Below are 27,011 nucleotides of genomic sequence, written 5' to 3'. Positions count from 1 at the left end.
AGCGAGCCTGCAGCTCTGGAGGCCCGAATCTCAATCAGCTCTGCCTCGCCTCGCTCTCCTCAACCACCACCACCCTCCCCTTCCTCCTCCATCCTCCTCCACCACCTCTCCCCACCGCTCTCTCATCCCCCCTGCCTGACTCGCTTGCTCATTCTCCCCTCGCTCTCTACTCCACAGCTCTCTCTCATCCCCCTCTCTTCTTTTTCTATACCCCCCTGCACCCTCAACACACACATACACACACACCCGCATCCTTCATCCCTAGAGAAATCATCCCCAGCTCCCAGCTCGCTCTCTTGCTCTCCCACTCTCCCACTCTCTCTCTCTTTCTGTACCTGTCTCTTTCTTTGCCTTCTGTCTTCTACCTCTGTTTCTGTCTCTTTCAAAATTTCTGAGTCAAATTTGCCTTTTTGGCATGAGTATATTTAAGGAATAAAAATTTATTGCAACTTGGGTGTTATTTTTTCGTAGTTTTAGCCAATCAGTAGTAACAGCACTGTAGCCGTCAATTTAATTGCTGAGAAAAAATATCATAAGATGGAAGAGACACCAACGGTCTGATGAGTTTAGCTTAATTTATTTGACTTCACAAGAAGAAGGACATCAGTTCACAAACAATAACATAAAGGTCAAGGGTAAAACAATGAAATCCAAGATTAATTGCCATTGGGATCCTTTGTGCAAACATTACAGAGGAGGAGGAATCTGGGTGACACAATGGCATGAAAAAAAAAAGTACTTACAAGAAAAACAGTGTTCAGTACACATTTTAGTTAGGATGGTAAGCTTACGATTCTAAGTCTTCCAATAATTTTACATTTTTTCTAGTCGAACTAATTTGGAGGAGCAAACAAAGGTGTAAAGTAAAGCTTTCACCCACACTGTCATCATTGCAGTTCACAGGTTGCCTCAAAACTGACCTAGCCTTCTTGAGTTTCCTTTAATGAGATATTTGAAATAAGTATAACACCCATTCATTGAGTAGCATTTCTTTGAGCTCTGCTTTCAGTGATGAGCATCACTGCATCTGGAAAACCCATGTCCCCAAAAAGGTTTAGTTTCCAAAACAAAGACAGAAATGATTAGCAGGTTACTATGCAATATACTGCGATTAAAAATAAAAACAAAACAAGTAAGTGAAAAAATAAGTAAATATAAATAGATTGTAAAGAGCTTGAACACTGTTGTATGTGTTGCGTTCAGGTGCTCTCTTTGCTACTCTCTGTGTCATTGCTCATTGGACTGGGTGCCACAGATTGGGTGGGGTTAGGAGGGTATCGTTCTTCAGGTGTTGGAGGACAATGTGTGCGGCGAGGTGTTGACAAGGTGACACAGGGTGCCAATTTGACCAAATGCTCCCAACCTCTCAGCTGCCCCTGGTGTCCCAGCACCTCTATTCACTACCCAGCAGGCCTTGCTTTGACTGACCACTGTGTATTAGCTTTGAGGGCACGGCCCTTGTTACTGGTGCCCAGTTGGGGGCCTGTGTATGCTGGGAGGTGAGCAGAGAGCAAAAGGCGAGTTCATGATATGATGATCTCAGCTCAAGTGAATTTAATTCCTTGAGTGGATTTTTTTTTTTTGAGAAATTGACAAGTGAATGTATTACCAAAAGCATGTTTTTTTTCTTTGCAGTGCTTGTGGTATAGTCACCAGTTTGTTGTTGTTCATGTTTGAAGCATCTCTCTAACACACTTTAGTTATAATTTAAATGTTAAATTATACTGTACCATGTTAACATTGCAGTAACTTATCTATACTGGCTATTTTTACAGTACAATAGGTATAGTCAACACTACTGGAATTGCCAACACTGTTACACAGTCATCAGTAAAAAGGACCTTCAGGTTATTTGTTTGATTAATGAGAGTTGTACAACATTCATGAGTTCTCCCAGTCAAATTCAACTATTACTGTAGCTGTTGACATTCCTTTTAATACTGTAAGTTAATGACCCTCTGCATTGGTACGCACTATAAGCCTGACATTATTTGACATATTTGTATCTGTATTGTATTTTTCAGGATTATGTTATAATAGAAGACCTTGACTGAATGCTGGCAAACACCCTCCCCTCTTATTTCATATTTTTGTTTTTTGTACTTTTGTGTGGCCATCTCCGTTTTTCATCATCTCAGGTTTTCATTGCATTCCCTTTACAACAGCAAGCATTGAAACTTTTATGCATGTACTATTTAAATTGGAATTGCAGAATTACTGATTCCGTTGCAGAATTGCTGCTTGTTGAAGCCTATGAAACACTTTTTGAATACTTTTTGTGTTTTTGTGTCCGGCAGTGTACAGGAGTCAGTCACTTCATCATTCCATTTATCAATGCATATGTCTGGCACATGTGCATTAACTTATACTGTATATTGTTTTAGATTTTTTGATGTGTTAACCTTTATTGACAGAGGAACAGTAGGGACAGTCAGGAAACTCAGGAAGAGAGAGGTGAGAGGGGCTATCACAACAAAGGCTGCAAGGCTGCAGCTGAGCAGGTGATGGTGCAATTATGCAAAATGGGCCATTCCAATGATATATTGTTTTAGGTCTGAAATGTGTTCTGCTGTACACAATCCACTAACGTTTTTAAGGGTTTAAAAGTTGATTTCAGCTGTTAAATGAGGTCCACAGTTGTCTTGTACAGGAAAAGCATTCAGTGACACTCACACTCTTCTTAATATGTTTGATTTACTAATCTAACTAAGGCTGCAAGTAATGATCAATAGCATGATTAATTGATCAATCATTTTAGATGATAGACAAATATACTCCTGACAAGTGTCCAGTATGTCACGTTGACATATAAAACTAAGAAAACCGATGAATATTTATACAAGAAGCTGCAACTAGTGTATTTGATTATTATTATTATACTGACCCTTTCCACACGCTTTAATTATACTGGTATGTACATCAACCATAAGAAACAGTATATCCAATAACCTCAATATTGTCAAACCTCTCTGTACTTAAAGAGCATCATGTTACATTACAGTATTGTAAAGCATGTCATTACCTTGTTGATATAATTGATAGAATTTTGAGCCTATTTATATTCACCAGAAGAAGTCATGAATGCTCATAATATTCGATTTAATGACCTTCAGCTTTTCTGCTGTTAATTGATTGTCATGTTACGGTACAGTATTGAATAGTGTCTCAGCAGCAGGATGCTGTTATTCTTTTTTGCTCTTTTGAGCCGGAGATCCCCTGATCTCAGCCCCGTTGTGTGGAAGATTTATGACCCTGCTCTTAAATCAATGGGGACTCTCTGTGAGGGGCAGTACCATTTAATGGACCCATTTTAATTCAAGGGGATTTTTCTTATTTTAGTTTTCATAAGGGAACAATATTTAGCTAAAAGTCAGTTACAGTCATTGTAAGAAATATTAGATTTTAAACACTTTGCTTTCAGTGGGGATAAATAAATAGCTTTGTCTGAATCACTGAAATGTATGGAAAAGGCTGTCTTGCTTGCATTTGTGGTTAATATATCTCTGCAGCAGTGCCACTAAGACAAATTCCTGCACATTTATTACACTTGGCAATTAAAGTGAATCTTATTTTGGTTCTGATTTAGGTGGTTTACCAATTTATTTATTGGTTACAGAGAAGCAAGAGCTTGCAGAAAGTAGCAAGCAATAGTGCTATAGTGGAGGCAATGCTAAAGACACAGTTGGCACTATGGAAAAAGGAATCAATAGTGCAGCCTTGTTTCACTGTAGGCTACAGCACCTGGAAATCATCAGAAGACAGTGACTCACTAGTAAACACAATTCAAGTTGTTTTACTGCTAGTAGGTAAATACCATAAATCTACAACAAGCACATGTTCAGGGATGATTGAAAGAACACCTTATTTCGTTATATACATGTCTAAGCATTTGGTCTGTTAATAGGTTTCAGTGACCTTAAGGGCATAAAACTCATCCACTACATAATGACCATGATATATTTCATTTCAAAGGGGGGAAAGGAAAAATTAGAGCAGCATGTTTTTTCACCATTCAACAGCAATTGGAGTGCTGGTGGATTAATGACAGCATCCATACTTAAAATTGAAATGTTTCTATAAGCAATTGTATTTTCATGTTTTTCCTATGTTTTTTAAACTCTAGAAAAATAATGAGTAACTTTTCAGTAAACTCTAAAAGCCATAAAATCATCCTCGTATTTTAAAAATTTTAGGTTCTTAAATGTTTTGCAGTATTGAGTTTTAGAAGTAGGAGGATTACCTGAACAAATATATAGAAACTATTATTTTTTTAACCTGAAGATTTGAGCTATGCACTGAACAGCAGTGGTTTTACAAACACATTTTGAGTTCTTGAGACAGATATTATTTTAATTACATTATTGATTATTGATTATTGATTATTTTGAATGTCACGTGATGATGTGTCCTTCGTTTCTTACACTCAGGTGAGATGTTGCACAAACTGATGTTGGAATTAGACTAAAAAAATCATAAAGACAATTTTTATTGTCCATTAAACACCAAGGATTATTACCAAACATTGCTTTAGTGTAATCCACACTTATCTAGCTCAGACAAGCCCATTATCTTCTTATACAGCAGAACCCAGATGTCTTTGCACATAAAACCAGTGTATGAGCACTGAGTTGTGTCAGTCATTGTTCATTTCCAGCACATTGTGTGTTTGTTTAAAAAAAAAAGATAACCAATGTTTTAAGGTATGTCTCTTAGTGAAAGGTCACATTAGCACAGAGATGGGCCAAGGGGTAAGAACTATTAATAAAATAAATAAAGAGAGATTAAATCAGAGCTAATGAGATTACGCTGATTAAATAAGTTAATTATGCAGATATAGGGAAAAAAATCTAGTAATCCATGTGTGTATCAATAATTTAGCAATAATACAATATACTGTACACTACTGTACACAGCCAGCACACTTAGCCAAAAGTAATGCAGTCTGATAAAGCATTTCTGCAACAAAGAAGCGGATAATATTCAGTTTCATTAGTATTATTATCATTACAGTTGTTGTTATTATTATTATAGACATCGCCTTTTTTCCAGCAGGAAAAATTTTATTGTGGAAAAAAAAAAAAATCTCTTTGTACTTATTGTAATCTCAGTTGGTTGAATAACTCAAGAAATGCACCACTGCACAAAGAGTGAGAACATTATACAGTATCCACATTTCCAGTCAAGACAGCAGAAAAGCAGCTCTGCATTCAGGGGTTTTTGGAGCAGTCAAGCTTCTATTTATTTATTTATTTTTATTTTATTTATTTTTTGTTACTGAGTGTATTGGAGTCAGCAGTGGAGCATGTGACCAGCAAGGGTGGGTGGGCTGGTGGGAAGTGTGTGTGTGGTGTGTGTGTGTGTGTGTGTGAGTGTGTGTGTGTCGGGGGGGCTTTCTTGTTGATCCTCAGGAGACCATCTGCGCTGGGGGCATTGATTAGAGTGTGTCTGGTGGGATTACATCTTTGCCGTTGCCATGCCAACTAATCAGCTGATTTTTTTTTCCTCCCTCTCTGTCTGTCTCTCCATTTCTCTCTCTCTCCTCTCTCTCCCTGGTTGTCACAGCAACGAAATACAGGAGAAGCGCAAGGGCCCCAGCAAGCGCTGAATTCAGCTAAAGGGGCGAAAAAATGTTTTTTTCCCCTCACTGTTTCTCTCTGTCTTCCTTCCTCTCTCTCACTCTCTCTCCTAATTGGCAACTCTCTCTGACCTGAAGTTCTTTTGTCTCTGGTGTAAACACACCCCTCTCCAGATTGCATTTATTTTCACATTTTAGAAATAGCTGGATGGTTGAGAGGCCCAAGGACAGATGCTCTGAATGAGGGAAGCGAGCAGAGTAAATATTGGGAGCATAATAGCTTGCTCCATGCTACAAAGTCCTTGAACAAATTCCAAAACGGAGACGAAACCCTTCCAGCGTTTTTTATCAAAATCATGCCTGGCCAATAAACACTTTAATTTTTTTCTGCGTCCAAATAAGCTGACGGTTGCCTGCCAGTTGGTTAAACATTACTGAAAGAGATATGAGGATGAGGAGAAATCTAGAATAACGCTGACTGTGTGATCTTTGTTCAGGTTTGTACAGAGGGTCGTTTGATACTGGAGTTTGCCTTTGACGATCTGATGAGGATCAAGACGTGGCACTTTACCATCCGACAGTACCGGGAGCTCATCCCCCGCAGCATCCTGGCCATGCACGTGAGTGTGACATCATTACCACGCGACCAACTACACATACACGTTTGTTCCAGTTGTCACGGTTTGAATCCTAATGAGGGTCTCCGCCCTCTGCCGAAATATTTTTTGGAAGCTTTTCATGAGCATATAAAATTTAACCATCAACAAAGTAGTTTGGAGGGATTTTTGCAAACCAATTATTGCAGACATCAAAGGCAGCTGAGGATAAAAAGAAAGGAAAAAAAAACAAGGTTGAATGAATAATTTACTTAATTTCACAAAGTGTAACACACATTTAGTCATCAGCACTATGGAGTGTAGCTGGACCTAGCAGAAGGTCTTCTATTTTCTCTTTTCTATTTCTAAACCAAAACTGTATAATACAGCACCTCTGCTAGGAACAAAAACACACATTTCTTTCATAAATTAAGAAAGTTCAATTGCATAGACGGTATGTTCACATTGCCCTCAGCAATATACAATGGTCCTTTTTTTATGTTTCAAGCACCCAAGGGTTACAAAGCTCTCTTAAGCCCTTTCAGACATGCACCTCTTTACATAAAGCCAGTTTTACATGAATTAGAGCCCAGGTCACCTTTACATAAAAGTTATTTTATACTAGGTCAGACGTATTAACATTTCCATAACACTTCACAAACATCTTGTGACTTGTGAACTTATGCACTAGATTAATGCACAATGAAATTCATGAGAAAATTTATTAGAAGATTCAGTAGAAGAGAAGTGAAATTTTTCTTCCTTCACATAATTAAATTTGTTAACTAACTCCTCTATTTCAGCAGTTTGTCTCACGCACCAGGCGCCAAATACTATACAAACACGTGGCTCTGTCCATAAATGTTCTTTCATTTTTTTGCAAAAGCCGTAATGAACATTTACACAGAAGTCCCCTATGTCTGTATTACAAAAGCCATCACTCTAACAGACAGATAAGGTCAGGATTACTATGTAGACAATGTCTGAAAAGGCCTTAGGTAAGAAAATGACAAGAAAAAACAACTATTATAAAAGTGCTTACCTGAGTTTTTACTTCCAGACATCTCCTCTCATTTCCTTTATAAGTTTTTTTTTTCATGGAGCTCAAGGTGTGTGTGTAAGAGGCAGCTCTGCCTGTACAGCCAGCTTCTTTTTTGGCCAAATCTTCATATGAATTTCACTCACCAATAAATTGGCCCCTCTGGGCATTCACACTAATTCCTGGAGAGTGGGATATTGTGGGGTATTGTGGGGTATTGTGGGTCCTGGCCAGATCTTCAGTGATTTGTGTGTGAGTGGGAGCTCACTCTTTTGATCGTTGCCTGGACTAATGAAAGCAGATACAGACACACGGGAGTCAGAATAGGAACGTTGAAACTGCAGATGCCAGTACAGATGTAGTCTCTATGGAAGGGCCACTTTTGAAGTGAACCGAACTACTGCTGCACTTTTTCTACCCTCCCTTATGAGGAACTGTTCTTATTTTAGTGTTTTTAGTCCATAAAAATAGGCCTATATGTGATATTAGCCAGTACTAACTTAATAAAATCAGTTGTGTGTTTGCATATGGAAAAAAATATCAAAAATAGATATTTGTTAAATAGAAGTACAGCACTTCAAGAAAAACACGAGCAGCAATGTGATGGAAAAACCTACTCGCTGGAAGTTTCTATAGCTTTTGACTCAGTGTATAATGTGCTCAGAGTGTAATTTACTGAGAAATCTACAAGTTTATAAGACCTGTTGTACTAACATCATAGATAAGTACCTTAAACAAAGTGCAGGATAAATAGGATTAAGTATCTAAGTAGTTGAATGATTATGCACATTTCTGCTGCAGTGGCTGCTTTAGATTTGATCACTGTTTAGATCTATGAATGCACTAATGAAATTAAGTAGCTTATCGTAATTTCTCAAATGAAGCTGGCATTCAAATAATGGCCAGGACTCAAGCAACAGCTGTGCAGCAGTTTTTGTAACACCTTCTTCTTATATGTCGTACATTTCCAGTTCACTGCTGCGATGCTAATGAAGCCTACAGAATTTAAGATTAATACATTTAAACATAATAACATAAGTAATTTCAGTTATCAGTGTAATTTCCACCGCTGACAAAAGGAAAAATTCATTTGTATGTGTGGAAAAATACAGAAGGATGAAACAACAGACCCCGCATGAAGAATCTGCACTTCATTACAAGTGATATATTCTATGCGATCCCATCCTTAACATCTACCATACTCCCTCCCTCCCACACACTGACACGTGCACATCCCACATACACTTATGTAAAATAGAACTGTTGTGTAGAGCTCAAATTGTAAATGCATTGCAATTTGACAATAAAACATATAAGCATTACAAATAATGTCTGCATGGTGCAGGTGCAACGGCTGTTGCACATATTAACAGCAGGAAACTACAGGGACATTAACACATGTACATTATTAATACACTGCATTGTTTTTGTAAGGTACATTTAAGTGTGTAAATGAAAAAAGTGTTTGGAGTAAGAAAGAAAAGTCCTGCAAACAAAATTTTACTTAAGGAAAACTAGTCAGCTGGTCAGGAAAATGTACTCAAAATACAAAAAATACTCAAAATAGGTAATTGTTAAACTCCTGTTAATATAACAGCTCCTGTTACATTACTGGATTATTATTAATGATGAAATAGTGTGGAAGCAGCGTGATATCGTTGTACTGGATCAAGCTGGAGCTCATTTTAAAGTAGTTTCCATCTTAAGTGTAATGGAGTAGAAGTGCATAGTAAGGAATAAATGTATTTAGCTGGGTTAGTTTAGATAGATAGTCCACTGTAGGGTAAGACCCCGACTTATCTGACATTAGGTTTGATAGATGTATTGTAAATGCCCACTGACATTATGTTTACCATTTAAATGTTCCACCTGTTTTGAATTCTGAATGTGTTTTTCTAGTTTTTAGCCTCTTGAACTGTGCATCTTTGTTGTTCTTGCACCATATGTGCCAGTATTTACTCCTGCTACCACAAACCACTGATACATTTCTGCACCAGTGCTACCAAGACCAATTCCTGCCCTGTATGTTTAGCTTCATTCCACTTCACGAGTGAACTAATGCCAATAATGCGTGTTAGTTTCATTCTGCCGTCACTCGTTGGTCTGCTGATGGTACAGAAGAACTCCCTCGCTTCTTTCTTGACTTTCTGCACACAGAGATGTGACTGGAGATAGAATTATGCATTTTTCATGAGGTGGTGAGTGTAAGTGTGCTCCCTGCTTCTGCTCATCCTGGGCTATGTTTTGTCTGTCAATACCTACAGCTTTCTATGATTTGAGTGCTTATTCTTGGAACAATAAACAAGCTTGGTGAATAATTATGTGTCTTGATGAGATTTTTTTTACATACATACCATTCTATAATTGCTTTTTTGCTTTGTTCTTATTTGGGAGTTATTTTTCACTCCATTTTTATCTGATATGATGGTCAGTTTTTAACAGTTTGTGTGAATTATGCAACTGTCAGCCACATCTCTCTGTAGCTGTTTATGTTGCACATAACAAACAGCACAGTGTATAAAACACTGTCTGGTTTTTCACCAATTTAACATTATCAAAGTATTGTCCCTGCAGCCCTTTCCCCGTATGCATACTCTCAGTAACGTCATCAAATCCAGTCAAGATAAGAGACTGAAACTGTGTGGAAATTTAAATGGAGTGACAAAGTAATATTGATTAATTAGGCTGCAGTTTGAATAGTGTGAATTGATGGCCAGAAATACTTTCATTCAGCCTAATAGCACAACTGTACTAACAATGTTAAGTAGTTGAGGATGTGAATGTACCAGTTGTGCATTTCCAGTGAATGTCAATTAGCCTAATTGCCTGTAGATAATTAGTTTAGTCGTAGTCAGTTGAATGCAAACATAACAAAGAGGTATGTCATATATGTCTGTACGTACATGTGACATGTATCTTCATTTCTCTGCTGCTGACTTTAGGCACAAGACCCTCAGGTGCTGGAACAACTGTCCAAAAACATCACTCGCATGGGTTTGACCAACTTCACCCTCAACTACCTCAGGGTAAGGACTCTGTGTGTGTGTGTGTGTGTGCGTGTGTGTGTGCGTGTGTGTGTGTATATACGGGTGTGTATATGTGTGTGTCTGGCAGTGTCAGCTCTGTTTTTGTGTTTGCTCTTGTCTCCTCACACCTAATGCACACATATTTTGTCCATTTTTAAATGTAGTAATTCATGTTACTCACATTTTCTAATTCTCTTATGCTTCTAAGTCTAGACAACGTAAAGCTGTTTTTGTCATGCAGAATTTGTTTTTTCCATAGTTAATATGGAAATTGCAGTGAATCTGTAGTGTTTTGTTTAAAAGTTTTCTAGTTTTCTAGATATATTTAATGTTTAAATATCCAAGTTTGACTTGAATTTCATTTCCAGATATGTTTTTTTTTTTGTGTGTGTTCTTATTTACTCTTTATTTAAGGTCATATCATGAAAGCTTATGCAGCTATTTATGTGCAGAACATGTCTCTCTCTCTCTCTCTCTTCGATGTTTGAAACCTGAGTGTATAATTTTAAAAGTGCACCGCATCAAAGCAAAAAATAAGCATTTATTTTTTCTTTATTCTCTGCATATACTGTATATATTTTCTACCTGACCGCAGCAATATAATTTACAAAAATAGGAAGTATAAGCCGACTGAATACATTAGTGATTATTTCACAGGGTTTTGTTTGTGTCTTTCGTTGCTGCATTTGACTGACAGCTACGATTTCCAAATGGGAGAACAAGAGCGAGCAGGAGAGAGACAGGGAGAGAGAAGAATTAATTGGATACAGAAAATTAGCATAACATTAATGAACGCTCCCTGTTGAGACTCATAATTGTGAAATGGCGCGCGAATCGGGGAACGGCACCTCTGCTGCTTAATATAACTGAGTAAAGACATAGAGAGAGAGAGGAAGCAGGGTGGCTGTTTTTGTTTTCCTATAACAATGATTTTCTATACAGAAAGCAAATATAATGCAGCTGAAAGAGAAAACACATAATTCAAGCATCTGTAATTACACACTAAAGATTTAGCTAGTGTTCATTCTTAATTTTGGAGATTCAGATGATCAGTACTCTGCAAATAAAACAATGAAATGAGGACTTTGCCCTTTTTCCTTTTGCTGACAACATGCATTTTATGGCAGAGGTTAAGTTGTTTGTATCTAAACACTCCCAACTTTCTCTCAGTGGTGTAAACCTGAAATATTTCAAATGAATTGGCTGACTTTCCCAGAGCACAATGTGGTTTTAATTTAAATGCTACAGAAATAATTTAAAAGAGGGATTTAACCCTGTCCTGAGGTTTCCCTTCATTTCAGTAATAATGAAAACCTCTTCAACTGCATAGTAATGCTATTTGTTTTATTGAATTTACATTTTAAACATGTAGGGTTTTCCAGATTATGAGACTTGTGGAATAAGATGTAAGAATTGATGTCTCATTCAAACATTCATCGTGATTTGTGACACAGTGCTTCCCAACTGTTTTTAGTTTTGATCTTTAATTCAAAGAAACAGCCCACAGTTCAATTGATGAGTCTGATTTTGATTTTAGTTGATTTGGAAACTATTTTGAGGCCCTTTTTTCAGAAAAAACGAAAAACTTCTGAAATCATGCATATTTGTGTTTGTGTGTGTATATATATATATAGGTAATATAATGTGCTGTTTTATATATATACCTCATCTCAAAACCCCTTCTGGAGGTCATGAGCCCCAGTTTGGGAACCACTGCTGTGTAGTCACTGTTGTTCAACAAGTCACACATATTGCAAATTATATTTTCCCCTGCTGTTATCATAGGCTGTCAAGGTAAAATACACCCTTTCCTCACATTAAAATGGCAATAATGTCGCTCTGAAAAAGGCCTTTCCCAGGATTTATCAGTCCTTCCAAAAGAGGCTGACAGTTTCCTGGCTAAAGGTTTAGAAGCGGCCTTTCACTCACTCTCTCAAGCACACACACTTGTTCTCTTTTTTTGTTTTATTTGGAGTATTTAAGCCTTTCCATGTATTGGTGCTGCCGGCTTCCTACTATTCTGCCTGAAAATAGCCCTTGTTTTCAGGCTGAGAGCCAGGGCTTGTTGGCTGAGTGAGGGAGGGATATTACTATGTCAGGAGGGAACTATCAGAGGAGAACATGGGATTAGTCTACTACAGGGATGTTCACTTTACCTCGAGCTACATGGCATCAAAACACCGCTGTACTGAATAACAGCAGATATCACTATGTTTATGTGAGGTAATTTGGTGCAAGCAGCTGAGTCTACAGTTGTTAGAAAAACTAGTTTGAAACCCCTGCCTAGTGAACATCCCTGCTTCAGAATATCCATCATGCTAAAACATTTCAGCAAGGATTCCTGGTGTTGTCAGGTGATTTGTATTAAAGCTTTCAACCCTGTTCAACACATAGTAATATACAGAATGGATGCTGTACATAGTACACCTTTAAAGTTTTTTCCATAGTTTTTTTTTCTTTTTAGCTCCAATTAGCTCTACAGTACGACTGAAGACAGGATGAACCTGCTGATTAGAAATGACATCAGGCATGTAGGGGTGGTGGGATGCTGAAGGTCAGATCATTTGAGCATGTAGTGAATGATTAACAGTTTTCTTTCTTTCAGTAATGACTGTCAAAGTGCCCCTGAGCAAGTTACAAAACCTACACCTACTTTCACTCCAGTAGTTTTGACCTTACAGCTCATTCTGTTTGGGGAACAACTACAGTGACTGCTTGTCTGGTTAGCCATAACATTGCTAACACAAGGTCTTGTTTGTTGGGAGTAATGGAGGAAATGTGGGATGAAGGGCTGCGGCTAATGGTTATTTTCATTATCAGTTAATCTGCTGATCATTTGTTTGATTATTTCTATACTCGTCAGTCATAAAAAGCCAGAAATAGTGGAATACCACAAATCAGGGTAATGCCTTTTCTTGTCTGGCCACGAGTCCAAAATCCAGACATTGGTTTGATGTGTTGTTTGGCAAACAAAAGCAACAACGCCTCATGTTTGAGAAAATGCATATATTTACATTTTTTGCTTAAAAACAATTCAAAGGATTCATGGCAGCAGCTTAATATTTAGTTCATTGACTAATTGCTGTAGCTCCAGTGTGACTGTGGATCGGCACTATTTGAGACAGGACTCTCCTTTAGAACTCATGCTTCAAGATTAAAATGGTCCCATTGAAGTCTGGTCTATGTTCTAGCCTTCATGTCTTGGGAACATCTGTTTCACTTTGTATGATACTAGCTCTTATAAGCAATGTGCTCTGTAGCAAAAACAATCAAACCTATTCCTCAGAACACCTGATATGCATTTGTGACTGTTAAAGGTTAAGCAAATTACTATTTTCCAAAGTCAACAACAAAATACTTTTTGTTGTCAGTGCATGTCAAAATTAACCATATGTGTGTTTCACTGATCTTGTGCCTCACAGGACAAAGACACAACAACATGAAAACTTGTGGTCATGGTTGAGGTTGGGAGAGAATGATGTTGTTGTTAAGTGAAGCCTACACTGACTCTTGATAGAAAAATGGATGTGAATCCCAGTCTCTGGTGGCATCATCAGGCACATCCATCCACCCTGACCTCCACTCTGTGACTTCCTGAAGCTAGTTTTAGGACTTTTTAGTTCTTCTATTAAACATAGAGCACATTATCAGAGCTGCTGCTTCCCTGAACAGTCTCTTCATAATAATAATGTATGGAAGTTTCTTACTTGCTAACCTGAGGGCCTGCTGTGCCTTAAATAGTTTTTAGGTAATGACCTTTCAAGTTTGAAGGTATGCATAAGGGTCCACAGTTAAACTGGGAATGTCGCAGTGTATGCATATTAAACCACTAAGCCTCACGGATGGACATTATGTATAGTTTTTGAATTAGCTGAAACCATTCATCGTTGATATTTTATTTAGTGACATTGCAGAAAAGGACCATAATGGTCAGTGTTTCATGTTAGAGAAAGGTTTGGGAAGATCAGCAGAACTTTATCCAGTCGAAGGACAGGAACACGGTGGGTTGACTTGAATTCATTCTACCATATTATTGGTGCAGCAATGGGGATAGGACTAAGACTATCCAATCACTGTCCTTTGACTACACTGGATGGCTGCTACTGTTGAAAAAGGCTGACCAGATTGTAATGTTATCCAGATGTTGCCTGGATAAGCTAAGCCTTATGTATTAAAGATGACAGGCTGACCCCTGCTTCCTCTCACTGCAGATCACCAGAGATTTACAGTTTTCTCCAGACTGAATATTGGACTGAAGGTCTTTTAACTGGAGAGTATTGTTGGAGCACAGTGTGGGAACCAGGGACTTTCTGTGTGTTCATTGTGTCTAAAGAGAGAATAGCCAGACATCTGTGGATCCTGGTATAGTATATGTACATGAAGATGTGTCAGTTACATTTTGTTGTGAGTTGCAAACGGCTCAACAAAGGCATATTAAAATGTATCGTCCCGCCTATCTTCCTCTGTCCGTCTTCTTGTTCTTCTGTCTAAAGTACTTGACAATAAACCTGTTTTTTAAAGGTACTTTATTAACAGTGTCTATAAAAAGTAGATTTACTGCACAATTAATCACTCTTAAATCAGTGCGTGGGTGATTAATTGAGCAACAAACTCACATTTTTATGGACGTTGCTTTGCTTTACCTTGATAAGCGGCAGCAGCGTTGAAGAGGCTGCTGTTTTCTTATCAAATGTTAAATAAATCTGCTTAAACAGAATGTGTGGTTTGTCGCATTGTGTTTGCAGTTGTGTGTTATCCTGGAGCCCATGCAAGAGCTAATGTCGAGGCACAAGACCTACAACCTCAGTCCCCGGGACTGTCTCAAGACATGCCTGTTCCAAAAATGGCAAAGAATGGTAGCTCCACCAGGTAACTATCAACTACCCACTAACTGCTGAAACACACTTCTTTGCTGTCTAAGAGATCAAGATAATGTTTTTTGTTGTGAATCCCAAAGCTCCTACTAATCTGGAACGTGGACAAATGTGAAAAGAACTTTTCTGGTTTTCATTTAGCAAAGATTTTCAGGTCATTCTGGATAAACCTGCTTTTCTGAAAAGTTCAGAGAGTTTCAAGCAGCAACAGGCACTCTTTAGATAAGTGACAACAGAAATACGAAAAATATTAGAGATAGAGTTTCCTCTATCAAGTCACTTTCTTTCTTTCTTTCTTTCTTTCTTTCTTTCTTTCTTTTTAAACAGCTTATAATTCTGTGCCATCACTCTCTGTAGAAATAGGAACATATTTTTTCAGACTGTGTTTTTATTGCATCATTTATGTTTCCAAATGTGCCATTATATGTCTTAATCCCTTAAATATGTTTTGCCTGTCAGGTATGTGAAATTAATCAGAATTCAGGGTTGCCTCTCAAGTCTCTACCTCGCCAATCTTTCTGGGCCTCTCAGCTTTCTGTGATTGATGTTTTAAGGGTGGTTTCTGAAATGTACCAGGCTTAAATTGGCTGTGCAGTCTTAAGCTGGAGAGAAAGAGTAAGTTGGGTTTTTTGGACACATCGGAGTGGCTGCAAATTAGAGCAATGCTTAGCGAGGCGTGACAAGATGTCTTTAAAAACCAACACCAGTCAAAAAGCCTTTGACTCAGACCTGTGTAACTTTAATTAAGAGTGCCGAGTGTAATCAAACTAGTAGATCCAGCTCCCTGGCCAGCAGCTCCCCAGTGTCGATGACGTTCTTCAAAGAAAAAAGAAAAAACATGCAAAGCATTTTATGAATATAAAGTCTGAAGGGAAAAAATACTTGTATGGATGGTAAATTGTGGTCATGGAGTGAGGACACATTGTAATATTAAATCCCTCCACATATGGCACTTGTGCGAGATAGCTTTATGCGTGATGTTTGATGTTATGTAGCTTTAGTCTCTTATTTGCTTTGATAGTTTATGGCGAATTATGTTTTTTGTTCTATAAATTACTTAATGGTGACTTCGTAAATATAGATTTTTTAGTAATATATAGTATAGTAAGTCAAATCCTTCCTTCTAATCAGACTCCTTCAGCACGTTCAAGCATTGAAAACAGTGTTTTTCAGGGTCACTTCATGTCATCTGTCTATATTTTGACATTGCCTGATATTTGCAGTTTAGCTAGAATTGCGATTTTCCTCATTGGTAGCGTGTTACTCCCCTTTTCCTGCAATTCTTCTGCAGCTTGGAAACTGGTTGGGATTTAGCCAGGAAGGAAGCCACAGGCACATTTATGCTCTGATAAGTCCTTTTGGTGGAAATGGAAGTGATTTTAGTGCGTCACCAGTGCAGCATCGACGGAAACCAGTCGGATAACAGAAATGATTGTCTCTGACAATAGCCTTGCTTTTTTTGCACACGTCTGTCAAAGTCAGGAATCAAAAGAGAAACATACTGATAAAAATTTCTTATTGTTTTGCCTCTGATTTATAGTTATAGTTTTTTTGTATCGTGAGTTGGTGGTTGTTTTAACTGAATATGAAAGCATCTCCCTTGGTGTGATTAGTAAGAACCTCGAAAAATGTATTTCATTTTTTGTAGACATCTGTTTGAAGATCACAGCAGTGTTTTCTTGTCTCTCCTGAGATTAAAAGGAATAATGTTTTCTAACAAATGTTGGCAGAATTTGTAAAATCATGTTTTCATAAATTATGCACTTTATAAATAATTTTGTAAATACTAGGAGCACCAAGATCTCTGTTTAACCTGTGTCATTATGTTCTAACTTTTTAATCGTGATGATTTCACTTGGGGTTTAATTGCATCTTTAGGAATTATGTATAACTCATAACTGGGAAAACATCCTTCACATTTCCCAGTGGTGTTAAATAACATCTGTATGACACTGAATGTCCAGTTATTTCTCACCCTTTCCTCTGTTGTCATCTCTGGTCTCGTTGTATCTAAAGTTGTTTTAAAAAACTATTGAATGTCAGTAAAATGAAGCTGATTTTGGCTCCGGTTTCAGCTGGACACCCACAGAACTTCAAAACGGAAATATTTCCCACAAATCACAAAAAAGGTATCTTCTCTCTTACAGTGTTAATTGTCTGTAGTCTTAGACAAAAGCAGCATTTAGTGCTGACTGCAATGTCGTGAAATACATTTTGTGTGCAAGTTTATCATGGATGCTCAACTGCATGTTTGAAAATAGCACTAATACCTTTAATGAATAACAAATACAGGTTACATATGTTGGTTTAATGGCTAAGGCATAATGATCAAACCAAAAACAGAGTCATGCTTAGCAAATCAGATCTATAGAAATGAAACAAATGTGCAAGAAAAAAACAAACTATAAAATCATGTTCAATAAGACAAACACGGGTGTGCTTTCTGCCACACCAGAGCAGTTTTAATCTGGCTCATGTTATTGAGGAGCATAGCAATCGGTTCAGCGCCGAAATCATTAACAAATTTACATTACATTGAGCATCAGGGTCCATTGTTGAGCATTTATGCAAATGAAACAGGGGTTTTTTCTTACTAGTGCATGTCTTGGGAGATGTTAACGCTCATGCAGTTTCACCTCTAAAAAAAAAACAAAGCATGGATCATTGTAGACTAGTTATGCTTCTCTGTGTAAGGTCTTTTCATGTGTGTGTGCTCTCTTTGCATGCATATTTCATATTGTTTTGTAAGCATATGTACATGTGTGCACATCTTTGTGTCTCCACTTATGTCTGTCCAATCCACTATTATATGACCTGTCACACACACCTCGCACAGCACACAGCCCTACACCTTGCCTCCGTCTGTATGCATTATGTTCTTGGCATGGCCTCTGTTTCTCTTTGCTGGTCGCGCCAAAGCTGAGCCCGCCCGACAGACAACCACGAAGAGGAGGAAACGGAAGAATTCAGCCAGCAGCGCCAACAGCAGTGTGGGCACCACCGCCAGCAAGAAACGCAGTCCCGCTACCAACTTCAGCCTCTCCAGTCAGGTACCTGTAAGCATCAGCTCCACTTGGTTTGGCTCCTTTTTAATTTTTTTCTTTTCTCTATCTCCACATGCAAGTTTTCAGGATTACACACAGGCATAATAAATTCCTAGTGGTATTACAGCTATTAGGATTAATTTATTTGCAGGAATAAGAGAAAAACAACATGAGAGGGTGGAAAACACAACTCAAACCTGTACACTGAGACAGTCAAACCCACAGGGACTTGTATGAAAACACCTCTCCCCAAAAGACAAAGGAAGAATACATCAAATATCATAAAGAGTGACACAGATGACATTAAAAATAATCAAAGCTGAAAATAGTAAGAGAACAGCTAAGTTTATAAATAACACGTAAAGAAAGTAAATCTGAGGTGTTTTTTGCTGCAGGCAGTATTATATCAGTAACTACTGTAGCTTCCTTCTAAATTTTCTACTAGTATTTCACAGAGCGCACTATTTGCCTTTCACAATATATATGTTTAAAGAGACTCAGCTAACCCAGTTGCTCAACTACATTTCTACATCTCAGGACCAGTTGGGAACATGTGGGTAGGGAAAGTGACATTCTGCCCTCTGTCAGCCACCACACTTAACAAATGCCCTTGAGCAAGGCACTGAACTCACAACTGTCCAGAGGTTTGGTGTGCATGTCTAGAAATGGATGAGTAGGAAGCAGGGCGCAGCTCTGAGAGAGTCTCAGAAATCAAGCAAGCGCCATGTCCCCTGCACTGAAAAAGGCTTTTAACTATTTGAAGTTTAAGCAGCAATATAACCGGTCACTTAGAGTGTGTCGTATAATTGGTCATTCAGTTGATTTTGTGGATTGTTGGGTTCAGATTAGAGAGTTTCTAATTTGAATCCCTGAAATAATATGTGCAAGAAGAACCTTAGGCTGATACAGGTTTCCATATATGAGAGTGAAAAACACATTTTTCACTTTTGATATACTGTATTGCCTGGTATTACTTTTTTATTGTAACACTCAACATAAGCCAAATTCTGAATGATTTTTGGCAAAGAAAAACAGCCACTGAGGCAGAATATTTTACAGCTTAGCAATAAACTTTACTCTAAAAGTAACATTAACAGTAAATGAAAGATAATTTCGAGCAGTTACTGGAAAATAAACTGTTATAAATATCACAATGGAAATACAAGGAATATTTTAACCTTGAATTGAAAAAGAAATGCATACAAATACAGCCTATAAAGTATTGGATTTTCTATTTGCGTAATTGTGAATGTGTTCAGATACATTCAGTAAGTCAGAACTGCCATCAGCCTGATGATGTTTTGGTAAGTGCACATGCAGTTGTTTAGTGATCAAAGGATGTATTTAGACCAAACAGATTTTAGATTGAAAGTCAATTTTTATTTTGTATTGAAGCTAGACATTGCTGCCAACTGCATCTCCTAAAAACTAATTGCTTTGTCACATTTGATTTGGAGAGAACATACAGTAATTGCTGTCTATATTATGTGTTTATGTTCACTATAAATTTCATTTGTTACCATAGGAAGTAAAAAGCTTTAAAAATATCTCACCTTATAACTCTACATACTGTGTTTTAGGGTTTGGATGGCTCATTCTGATACATGTCTGTAACAGATCACTTGACACAGTTAGAGGTTAAACAGGCTCTTAAACAGCTGAGCGTTACACCACATGCCTGGCACTCCCCTGGAGAATTCAGCTTTGTGAGTGTGTTGTCTGCACAGTCTCGTTTTATTCTATACCCTGCTCATTACAACACCTGCTGTATTAAATTTTATACTGTTGCACCCACTTTACTATTCTCTACCCATGCAGGTTCATTATAGTTGTGTTTGTCAACATAGGTCATTCTGGTATAGCTTGAAGTGTGCTGATACCAAACCATAACTGCAGGCATTAAAGGTTTGTTGCTTGGCATTTATGTGTGTTCATCTTGTACACTGGAGAAAAGCTGCTGAATGAGAAATTTAGTAGTGTGAATGCCATTCTATAAAGAGTTTGCAGTAGAGCAGTCCTTTCTCACAGAAAGACGTGTTAAGATGCTAGTAATTTGTTTGAAAAAAAACTTACCTGAATTGATCATGTTGCTCAGAAATGTCTTTTGTGATATAAGAAGCACAATGTTTACGTGCCACACACAGGGAGGTGAGCGTACAAAATGCAGGACACTGGAGACACATATTTTAGTCCTGATTCCTTTGTGCATATTTTAGGTAACAAAAACAATTTAAGGTCAGAGTAAGATTGTAGTTTGGTTAAATGTTAATAATAAGAGCATGTACTTCAAGCCACTTCTGACTTTTTCAGGATTTAACCAGGATGACAATCTTTCACTCACTTTAACTAGGCGCTTTGAGTGCTTAAGCACACAAATAAGTGTTTTCATACTTTAGTTACTACAAGTGGATATGATATTTCAATTGAACATATGCAACGCATTGTTATTGACCATGTTTTATGACCTGACAAAAGTTGATTAACAACATGTACATATAATGATTGAAAATAGGCGACATAGTTTAGAGTAGGGACATTATAGATCTTGCAGGAACTCTATGTGCCCATTCATTTTAATCCATGTAGAGGTTGTTCATCTGCATGCTAGACATTTTCCTGGTATTTTATATATTTAGATAAGCAACAGAGTCTTTTCCCCAATGTTAATGCACACACATACACTACTGTCCTATCCCTATAGATTGCGTCCCATGGATAGTTGTATTGTCATTGAATTGGTTGTCCTCAATCAGTTTTTTTTTAGCTCCTTCTCTGTGTCTCACACATACATAATGTTCATCTCAGACATGCACATACACAGCATGCACAATTGTTTTCTCTCTGGAAGGCTGTTTGGGTCTGTGCCAGCTCTCATTATCACCGATATCTGTATACACCCTCCACCCCCAGCCCCTTCCTCCTTCACATGCACACACACTTCTCCATCACTGCTCCCCTCCTCACCACTACCACTACCTTCCACCCACACACACACACACACACACCAGCAGTAAACTCATGCCATGCATTCACATGCCTCTTAAAGACTGGCAGCGTCGGCGGTAACATGCTGGTTACATATGTTGCACGCTTGCTGTCTTTGTCTGAGAAGTTGTTCGTTTGTGGCTGAGCACAAGCCTACGTGAGCCCAATGACAATAAGGAGTGGACCCTGGCAATTGGGGGGTGGGGGGTTACCCACGGCTTGAGGAGAGGAGATGTGGGGGAAGGAAGGTGGAGAGGGTGTGGGTATTTATAGAATGAGCAACACTGACCTCTAGTGGCCTGAATTTAGTATTGAATGTGTTTCTTTTAGCAGGCAGGCCTGTAGCAGCAGCTTTTGCAGTTATTTCTCTTCCAGTGCTGTACGTCACTGTCAGTCAATGTATTTGCAGGAAGCACATACAAGACATAGTGTAGACTAAACCCTTAATTAGCTGTCTGTCTGCTGTATACAAACAGTAGCACTGGAGAAAGAAGTACTCAAACTGTTGAGTAAAAGTAGCAATACCCCAGTGTAAAAATACCGTATTGTCAGTAAAAGTCTCGCACTGAAAATTCTGCTTAATTGCAAAGGTATTACCATTTGTACAAGTACAAAAGTACTCATGAAGCAGAATATATTACTGGATTTGTGTACATCACTGTAATGTTGAATGCTGGTAAATGTGGAGCTAATTTTAACTAGTTTGTAGTTTCCTCCCTGGTGACCAATAAAATCTTATATTTACATAGAAAAATTAATTATAATTTGTTGATTATATTTGGCATCACTTATCTAAGACAACATATTATCTAAAGTGGCATATAATTGTAGTGAAGTCTAAAATGTAGTAGAGCAGAAGTATAATGTAGTGACAAACTAACACATTGTTAAGTTCAGCCTTTTCACAGGATTTTTTTTTTTTTAATTTTTGCTGCTTTAAGGTACAGTTACAGTTTGTCTCCATTAAACTCCCACTTGTTGTCTAGGAGGCCTGTGGAGGAAATATGTCCTTCAAGCTCCTCACTGCTAATCTCTGTAAAAATATGCTAATGATGCTCGCGCAGTGAATGAAAGGAACAGCGAGTCCATCGCTGCATTAGCCCATTCAAAGCCTTACCGCATAGCTAGCACAAAGGCTAACTCTTAATGATATGAGTCGACGAGTAGACAGTATTAATTAGATCACAATTAGCACTCCCCAGTCTCAGACTAGCCACCAGCTGTTTTTGTTGAAGGGATTTTTTTGGATGGGGGGGTGGGGGGCAGAATTGGCCAGAGGTAGGTTGACAGGCCTCCTCACAGGAACAGATGGTGAATGCAAGGCTTGCTGGCAATCAGCACGTTTTTAGCTAATGACTTAATTAGCTATGCAAATTGACAAATCAGTGTGGATATTGTCATTTAGTTGAAAAGCTCACCTAAATTAATTAGCCTGATTAAGGCATAGTGGGGTGTAGAAGTGGTCGCTAGGGGGGTTTTGGGGATGGCTTGGATAAATAAACTGCTGCTCCCTGTTGGTGCTTTTCATCACAGTGTGTTCGTGTTTTGAGTTTTGGGTGGGTGGGGGGTTTTGGAGTGTGTTAAGTTGTCTAGTTTTGTATGTTTACATCAGCGTGTGCTGGATGTGATTATGTGTGTTTGTTCTGTGAGATTTTTATGTACAAGTCTTGGTTTGTGTGTGTGAGTGTTTAGGCTTGTTTTTGTGTGTATGTTACTGTGTTTACAGTACAAAGGCTAATCTGAAAATGTATTCAGGTGCTTTTGTCTGTGTTTGTGTTCATGTCTGTGATTGTGTACTGAGGTGTGATTGTACAGTAAACCTATCAGGGTTTGTGTGCCAGTACATCTGCATGTTTGTCTGTGTGTGTGTGTGTGTGTGTGTGTTTGTTGAAAGGAGAGTGAGATCTCCCAAGCCAGGCAGCGCTGACACACATGACCAGTGAAGCGTGCGCTCCGTTTAACTGTACAGCTTCTTCCCAGGTTGCGCTGGATGGGGCTGGGGCTCGCAGCAGGGGGATGTTTAGCCAGTCAGAGGAAGATGAGATTGAAAGTCTCAGAAAAATACATCTATAATGTAGAGCTTACTGATCCATATTTGAATTCACTAATTACACTGCAGTGATTATTTGTTCATGAATTGCAAAGGAATTTGTTTTGGTAACATGACAAAACACAAGCACTTGCTCGCCACATCCCCCTCTGAAGGATTATCAGGATTCCTTCACGTCACAGAGTCACAGGTAGTGATGGATAATGGATAAAACTCTCTCCTTCCCTTCCTTGATCCACTGTAAAAGGGCCATCTCTATAAAATTTGTCTTACATGATGAGTATTGATTGGGGCGTGTACAGGGAGCGCTGGGGGAATCCGTGCTCTCTACAGGAAGGTTTCATTTGTACTCTACGGATGAGTTCACGGGATACACCAGTGTCTATCATAAATAAACACACAAGCAGTGGAGCAGACACACACACTATTATTCCATTTCAAGCAGCAAAACTGTGTTGATGCAAGAAAATACATGTTTTATATTGTCTGGGGTTAAACTGCTCCTTATGCAGATGGGAAACAGAAAATACATGGCAATTGCACACACCCAAAGAAATTCTAAAGGTATCAAGTCAAGAGTCAGGAATTTGTAAATGTTTGTCTCTATGACCTTGTTATGCCCTCATTTTAAAGGTTTTTGCTAAAGATGAATATTATGTGAGACAGACAACGTGCATTTTGTTTTAGTCTGAACTAATGCAAATGTTATTATAAGGTTTTTTGGGGTGATGAGCAGTCACTTGATATTGAATGATGCTCTGGCCTGAGAAATAGATGAAACAGATATACATTAATTTCTTCTCTGATGATTTCTCACTCACTTAAGCATATTAATTTTGAATCACCCAATGAACGGTCGTGCAAAAAACCAAAGCCAGGCCATAGCTGCCTGTGTAAAAATGAATTATATTCTTATATCAGATTTAAAGACTGAGTTAGAGACACTGATACACAACTGTGGTCTTAGTTTATATTAATGCCAACATACAAGTTACATGAATAAGAAATGAGCTTTAAAACAGCACAGCTGAGTTTGTACATAATATGCCCTTTCAAAATGTGTGTACCCAAGAAAAAGAACAATTTTACTTTTTTGCTGTGTTTAGTTTTTAAATTTGCCTTCTCTCTCTCTCTCTCTCTCTCTTCCTTAAGGACGTGATGGTGGTTGGCGAGCCGACCCTTATGGGTGGCGAGTTCGGGGACGAGGATGAGCGTCTGATCACCCGTCTGGAGAACACGCAGTATGATGCCACCAATGGTCTGGATGACGAGGACGACTTCAACAGCTCCCCTGCTCTGGGCAACAATGCCCCCTGGAGCAGCAAACCCCCTGCTGCCCAGGACAGCAAGCCTGAGAGCACAGCGCCCCAGCCCTCCCAGTAAAAAAAAAAAAAAAGAAAACACGTGGACTGTTTTTCTAACCTCTACCTTTCCGCCGAGGGCAGTGCTTCTACATCTCCCATCCTTGTACTGAATCAACCCCCCTCGCCCCCTGTCTGCAAGCTGGCATGTCCAGCCAAAATATGTCCGTCCTGGATATTCTCTTCTTCTCTGAATTACTGTAACATCTTGGAGAACACTGAGAACTGGCAGCATTGCACAGCAATATCCACAGACAAGAACTGCATACAACTTGTATGCAACTATCATGTAAAAATGGCATTTTTTTCAAGAGTGCAGTGGCAAATTGTGGATCAAATTCTCCTACTTGGACCCTTTGTCTAGTGGAATACCACAGCTATGATTGGTTGACCTGCGGGTCACAAGTCATCACGCTGACAGTAGACATTGGGGAGAAAAGAAGTAGAATAAAAACAACAAGCAAAATGTCTAAAAAAAGTAGCAAGCTCAACATGAAGAACACAAGGTGTGTTTTTGTAACACCCGACAGAGCCAATGGAAGCATCTAACCACATTGGAGACAAATGAAACATTGTTGGAGTCAATTGCATTTTTATTGGAAATTCAGTCGGCCGTTGGTTTGTTTCTGCTGTTGCTGTTTATTTCCATTTTCAATTAAGAGGAAATAAAAGTTCTCTACTGCTATGGACTCCTTTCAAATGGGGGAAAATCGTGTTCTAGGATTGTTTTTTCCACATTACTGCGGTCGTCACAGATTGTGATTTCATGCAAACCAGTTTGATTGTGTTTGTAGTCTATTGGTATTTTGCTTCTCTCAGAATCCTTTGCAATCACGTTGTAATTTTGCTGATCAGTATGTGAACTTTTTGCCGACACGCGTTGATGCATTAATGTTGATTTTTGTTTTTTGTTTTTCCCTCCTCAAAAATTGGACTTCTTTCCCTTTAACGACCTACTCCCAAACTGATACTAAAGCCTTTTCCTGCATGATTTTATAGGATTTTTATTTTGTTTGATATATGTACTTTTTAAAAACACAACAGTCTGATTTTCTTTTTGGGTTCATCAGTTTGGGAACACTGTTACAAGATTTGTAGCTTTGTAAATAAAGGTGGAATCTATTTTGTCCACTGTAAATCAGCCACTGAAACCAGTTTGGATATGGCAGCTGTTTGTTTTGTACAGGAGGTTCAGATTTCTGTAGGGTGGTTTGGATAGATGCTGGTTTGCCTCTGTCATAACCAAACTTTCTAAATGTTCCCTGTCCTCTTTAGCTAGTGCAGAACCAAAGCCACAAGTTTAACAAGCAGCCACACAGTCACATAGTCATATTTCTTGTATATCCTGTGACATAGCAAGAACAGTTTTACATTTTAACAGCACCTCAAAGATAAAATCCCATCCACCCCACAGAAATGGTTTGAGATCCCTGTGTTTGTGTTCACAATTGTTCTTTAGTCTTTAATTGAATCAATACTATCCCAGATCTCTTTTGTTGGACTTTTGTTTTCAAAAGGGCAAGAAAACGACGATGGATGTCTTTATACAATTGGATCTTATGGGTATTTATTTGTGCATTTGTAAGGAAGCTAACACATTTCTAAATATGTTTGAGCCTAGTATTATTAGACACCATTTGTACATTATATAGCAGAGGTGTTCAGTGTCATATCTGATGTCTGGTATGTATGCTTTACCATTATGTGTGCCAATAAACCGTGCTTACAAAGGAGTTGAATTTAGTTTGGTTGCAAGCACCGTGTGTGCATGTAGCTCCTTGTTTCTGTCTGTTTTTAATATTTACACTTATCTCATGTTGAAAATTTGAACCTTGGAAACAGCACTTGGCAACAATAACTCAGCACAAGGTCCATTTACTAGCTCTTGTGAATTTTCAATCATATCATTCAACCTTCCTCAACAGAAAGACCTGCCTAGTTGGCAATCTGGCTCATCCAACACTGGTAAAAAAGTCCTTGAATCCACAGCAAAAGCTACACTTCCATGACAATTGGATATCTCAGTCTGTCTGGGAGATTATGTGACAGGACTGAAAGGCCCAAACAGCTTCACACCATGTGATGAGACTGTTTATGTTGAGGGGAAAATTTAATTATGCTGTTTACTTAGAAACAGTTCATTTTCTGATATTTACTGCATCTTTGAACTGATGTCTTGTTGTTTATACAGATTGATTTAAAAAATCTAACTTACACTAGGACACCAAACTTTTAGACTGAAATTGTTTTGTGCTGCAATTTGTTTTTTTCCTCCTTATAACTGGGGAGCAAAAACAACAATGGGCAAATATTCCCTGAACCTGTGATGAAGTCTAATAGCAAAAAATGATTCAGTGATCCAAAATAAACATCATGTGATGGTGTCAGGAGCAAAATCTTCTTCAGAGCTGCTATTTTCTGCTGCCATTCAAGGATCACCCTGTACTTAAAGACATTCCTT

General features: G+C 38.3%; 1 protein-coding gene across 6 annotated transcripts in view; it reads left to right on the top strand.

Annotated features, from left to right (window-relative positions):
• The window catches only part of ldb2a (LIM domain binding 2a), an 81,789-nt gene extending 55,506 nt beyond the window's left edge, over positions 1-26,283 (top strand). Inside the window, exons 4-9 of one of the 6 annotated variants that reach the window (XM_026330263.2) lie at positions 6,073-6,195; positions 10,153-10,236; positions 14,982-15,105; positions 17,186-17,239; positions 18,030-18,160; positions 24,342-26,283. In XM_026330263.2, the coding sequence (XP_026186048.1) occupies positions 6,073-6,195; positions 10,153-10,236; positions 14,982-15,105; positions 17,186-17,239; positions 18,030-18,160; positions 24,342-24,572 (747 nt within the window). In that variant the 3' untranslated portion in view covers positions 24,573-26,283. Of the gene's footprint in view, positions 1-6,072; positions 6,196-10,152; positions 10,237-14,981; positions 15,106-17,185; positions 17,240-18,014; positions 18,167-24,341 lie in introns of all 6 variants that reach the window. The other 5 variants (XM_026330262.2, XM_026330260.2, XM_026330261.2 and 2 more) reach the window with 5 other exon arrangements.
• Positions 26,284-27,011: the final 728 nt, after the last annotated feature.

The sequence above is a fragment of the Mastacembelus armatus genome, chromosome 10, assembly GCF_900324485.2.
Source record: "Mastacembelus armatus chromosome 10, fMasArm1.2, whole genome shotgun sequence".
Taxonomy (NCBI): domain Eukaryota; kingdom Metazoa; phylum Chordata; class Actinopteri; order Synbranchiformes; family Mastacembelidae; genus Mastacembelus; species Mastacembelus armatus.
The sequence above is the reverse complement of the archived record's forward strand: the minus strand, read 5'-3'. Positions and strand labels throughout refer to the sequence as shown.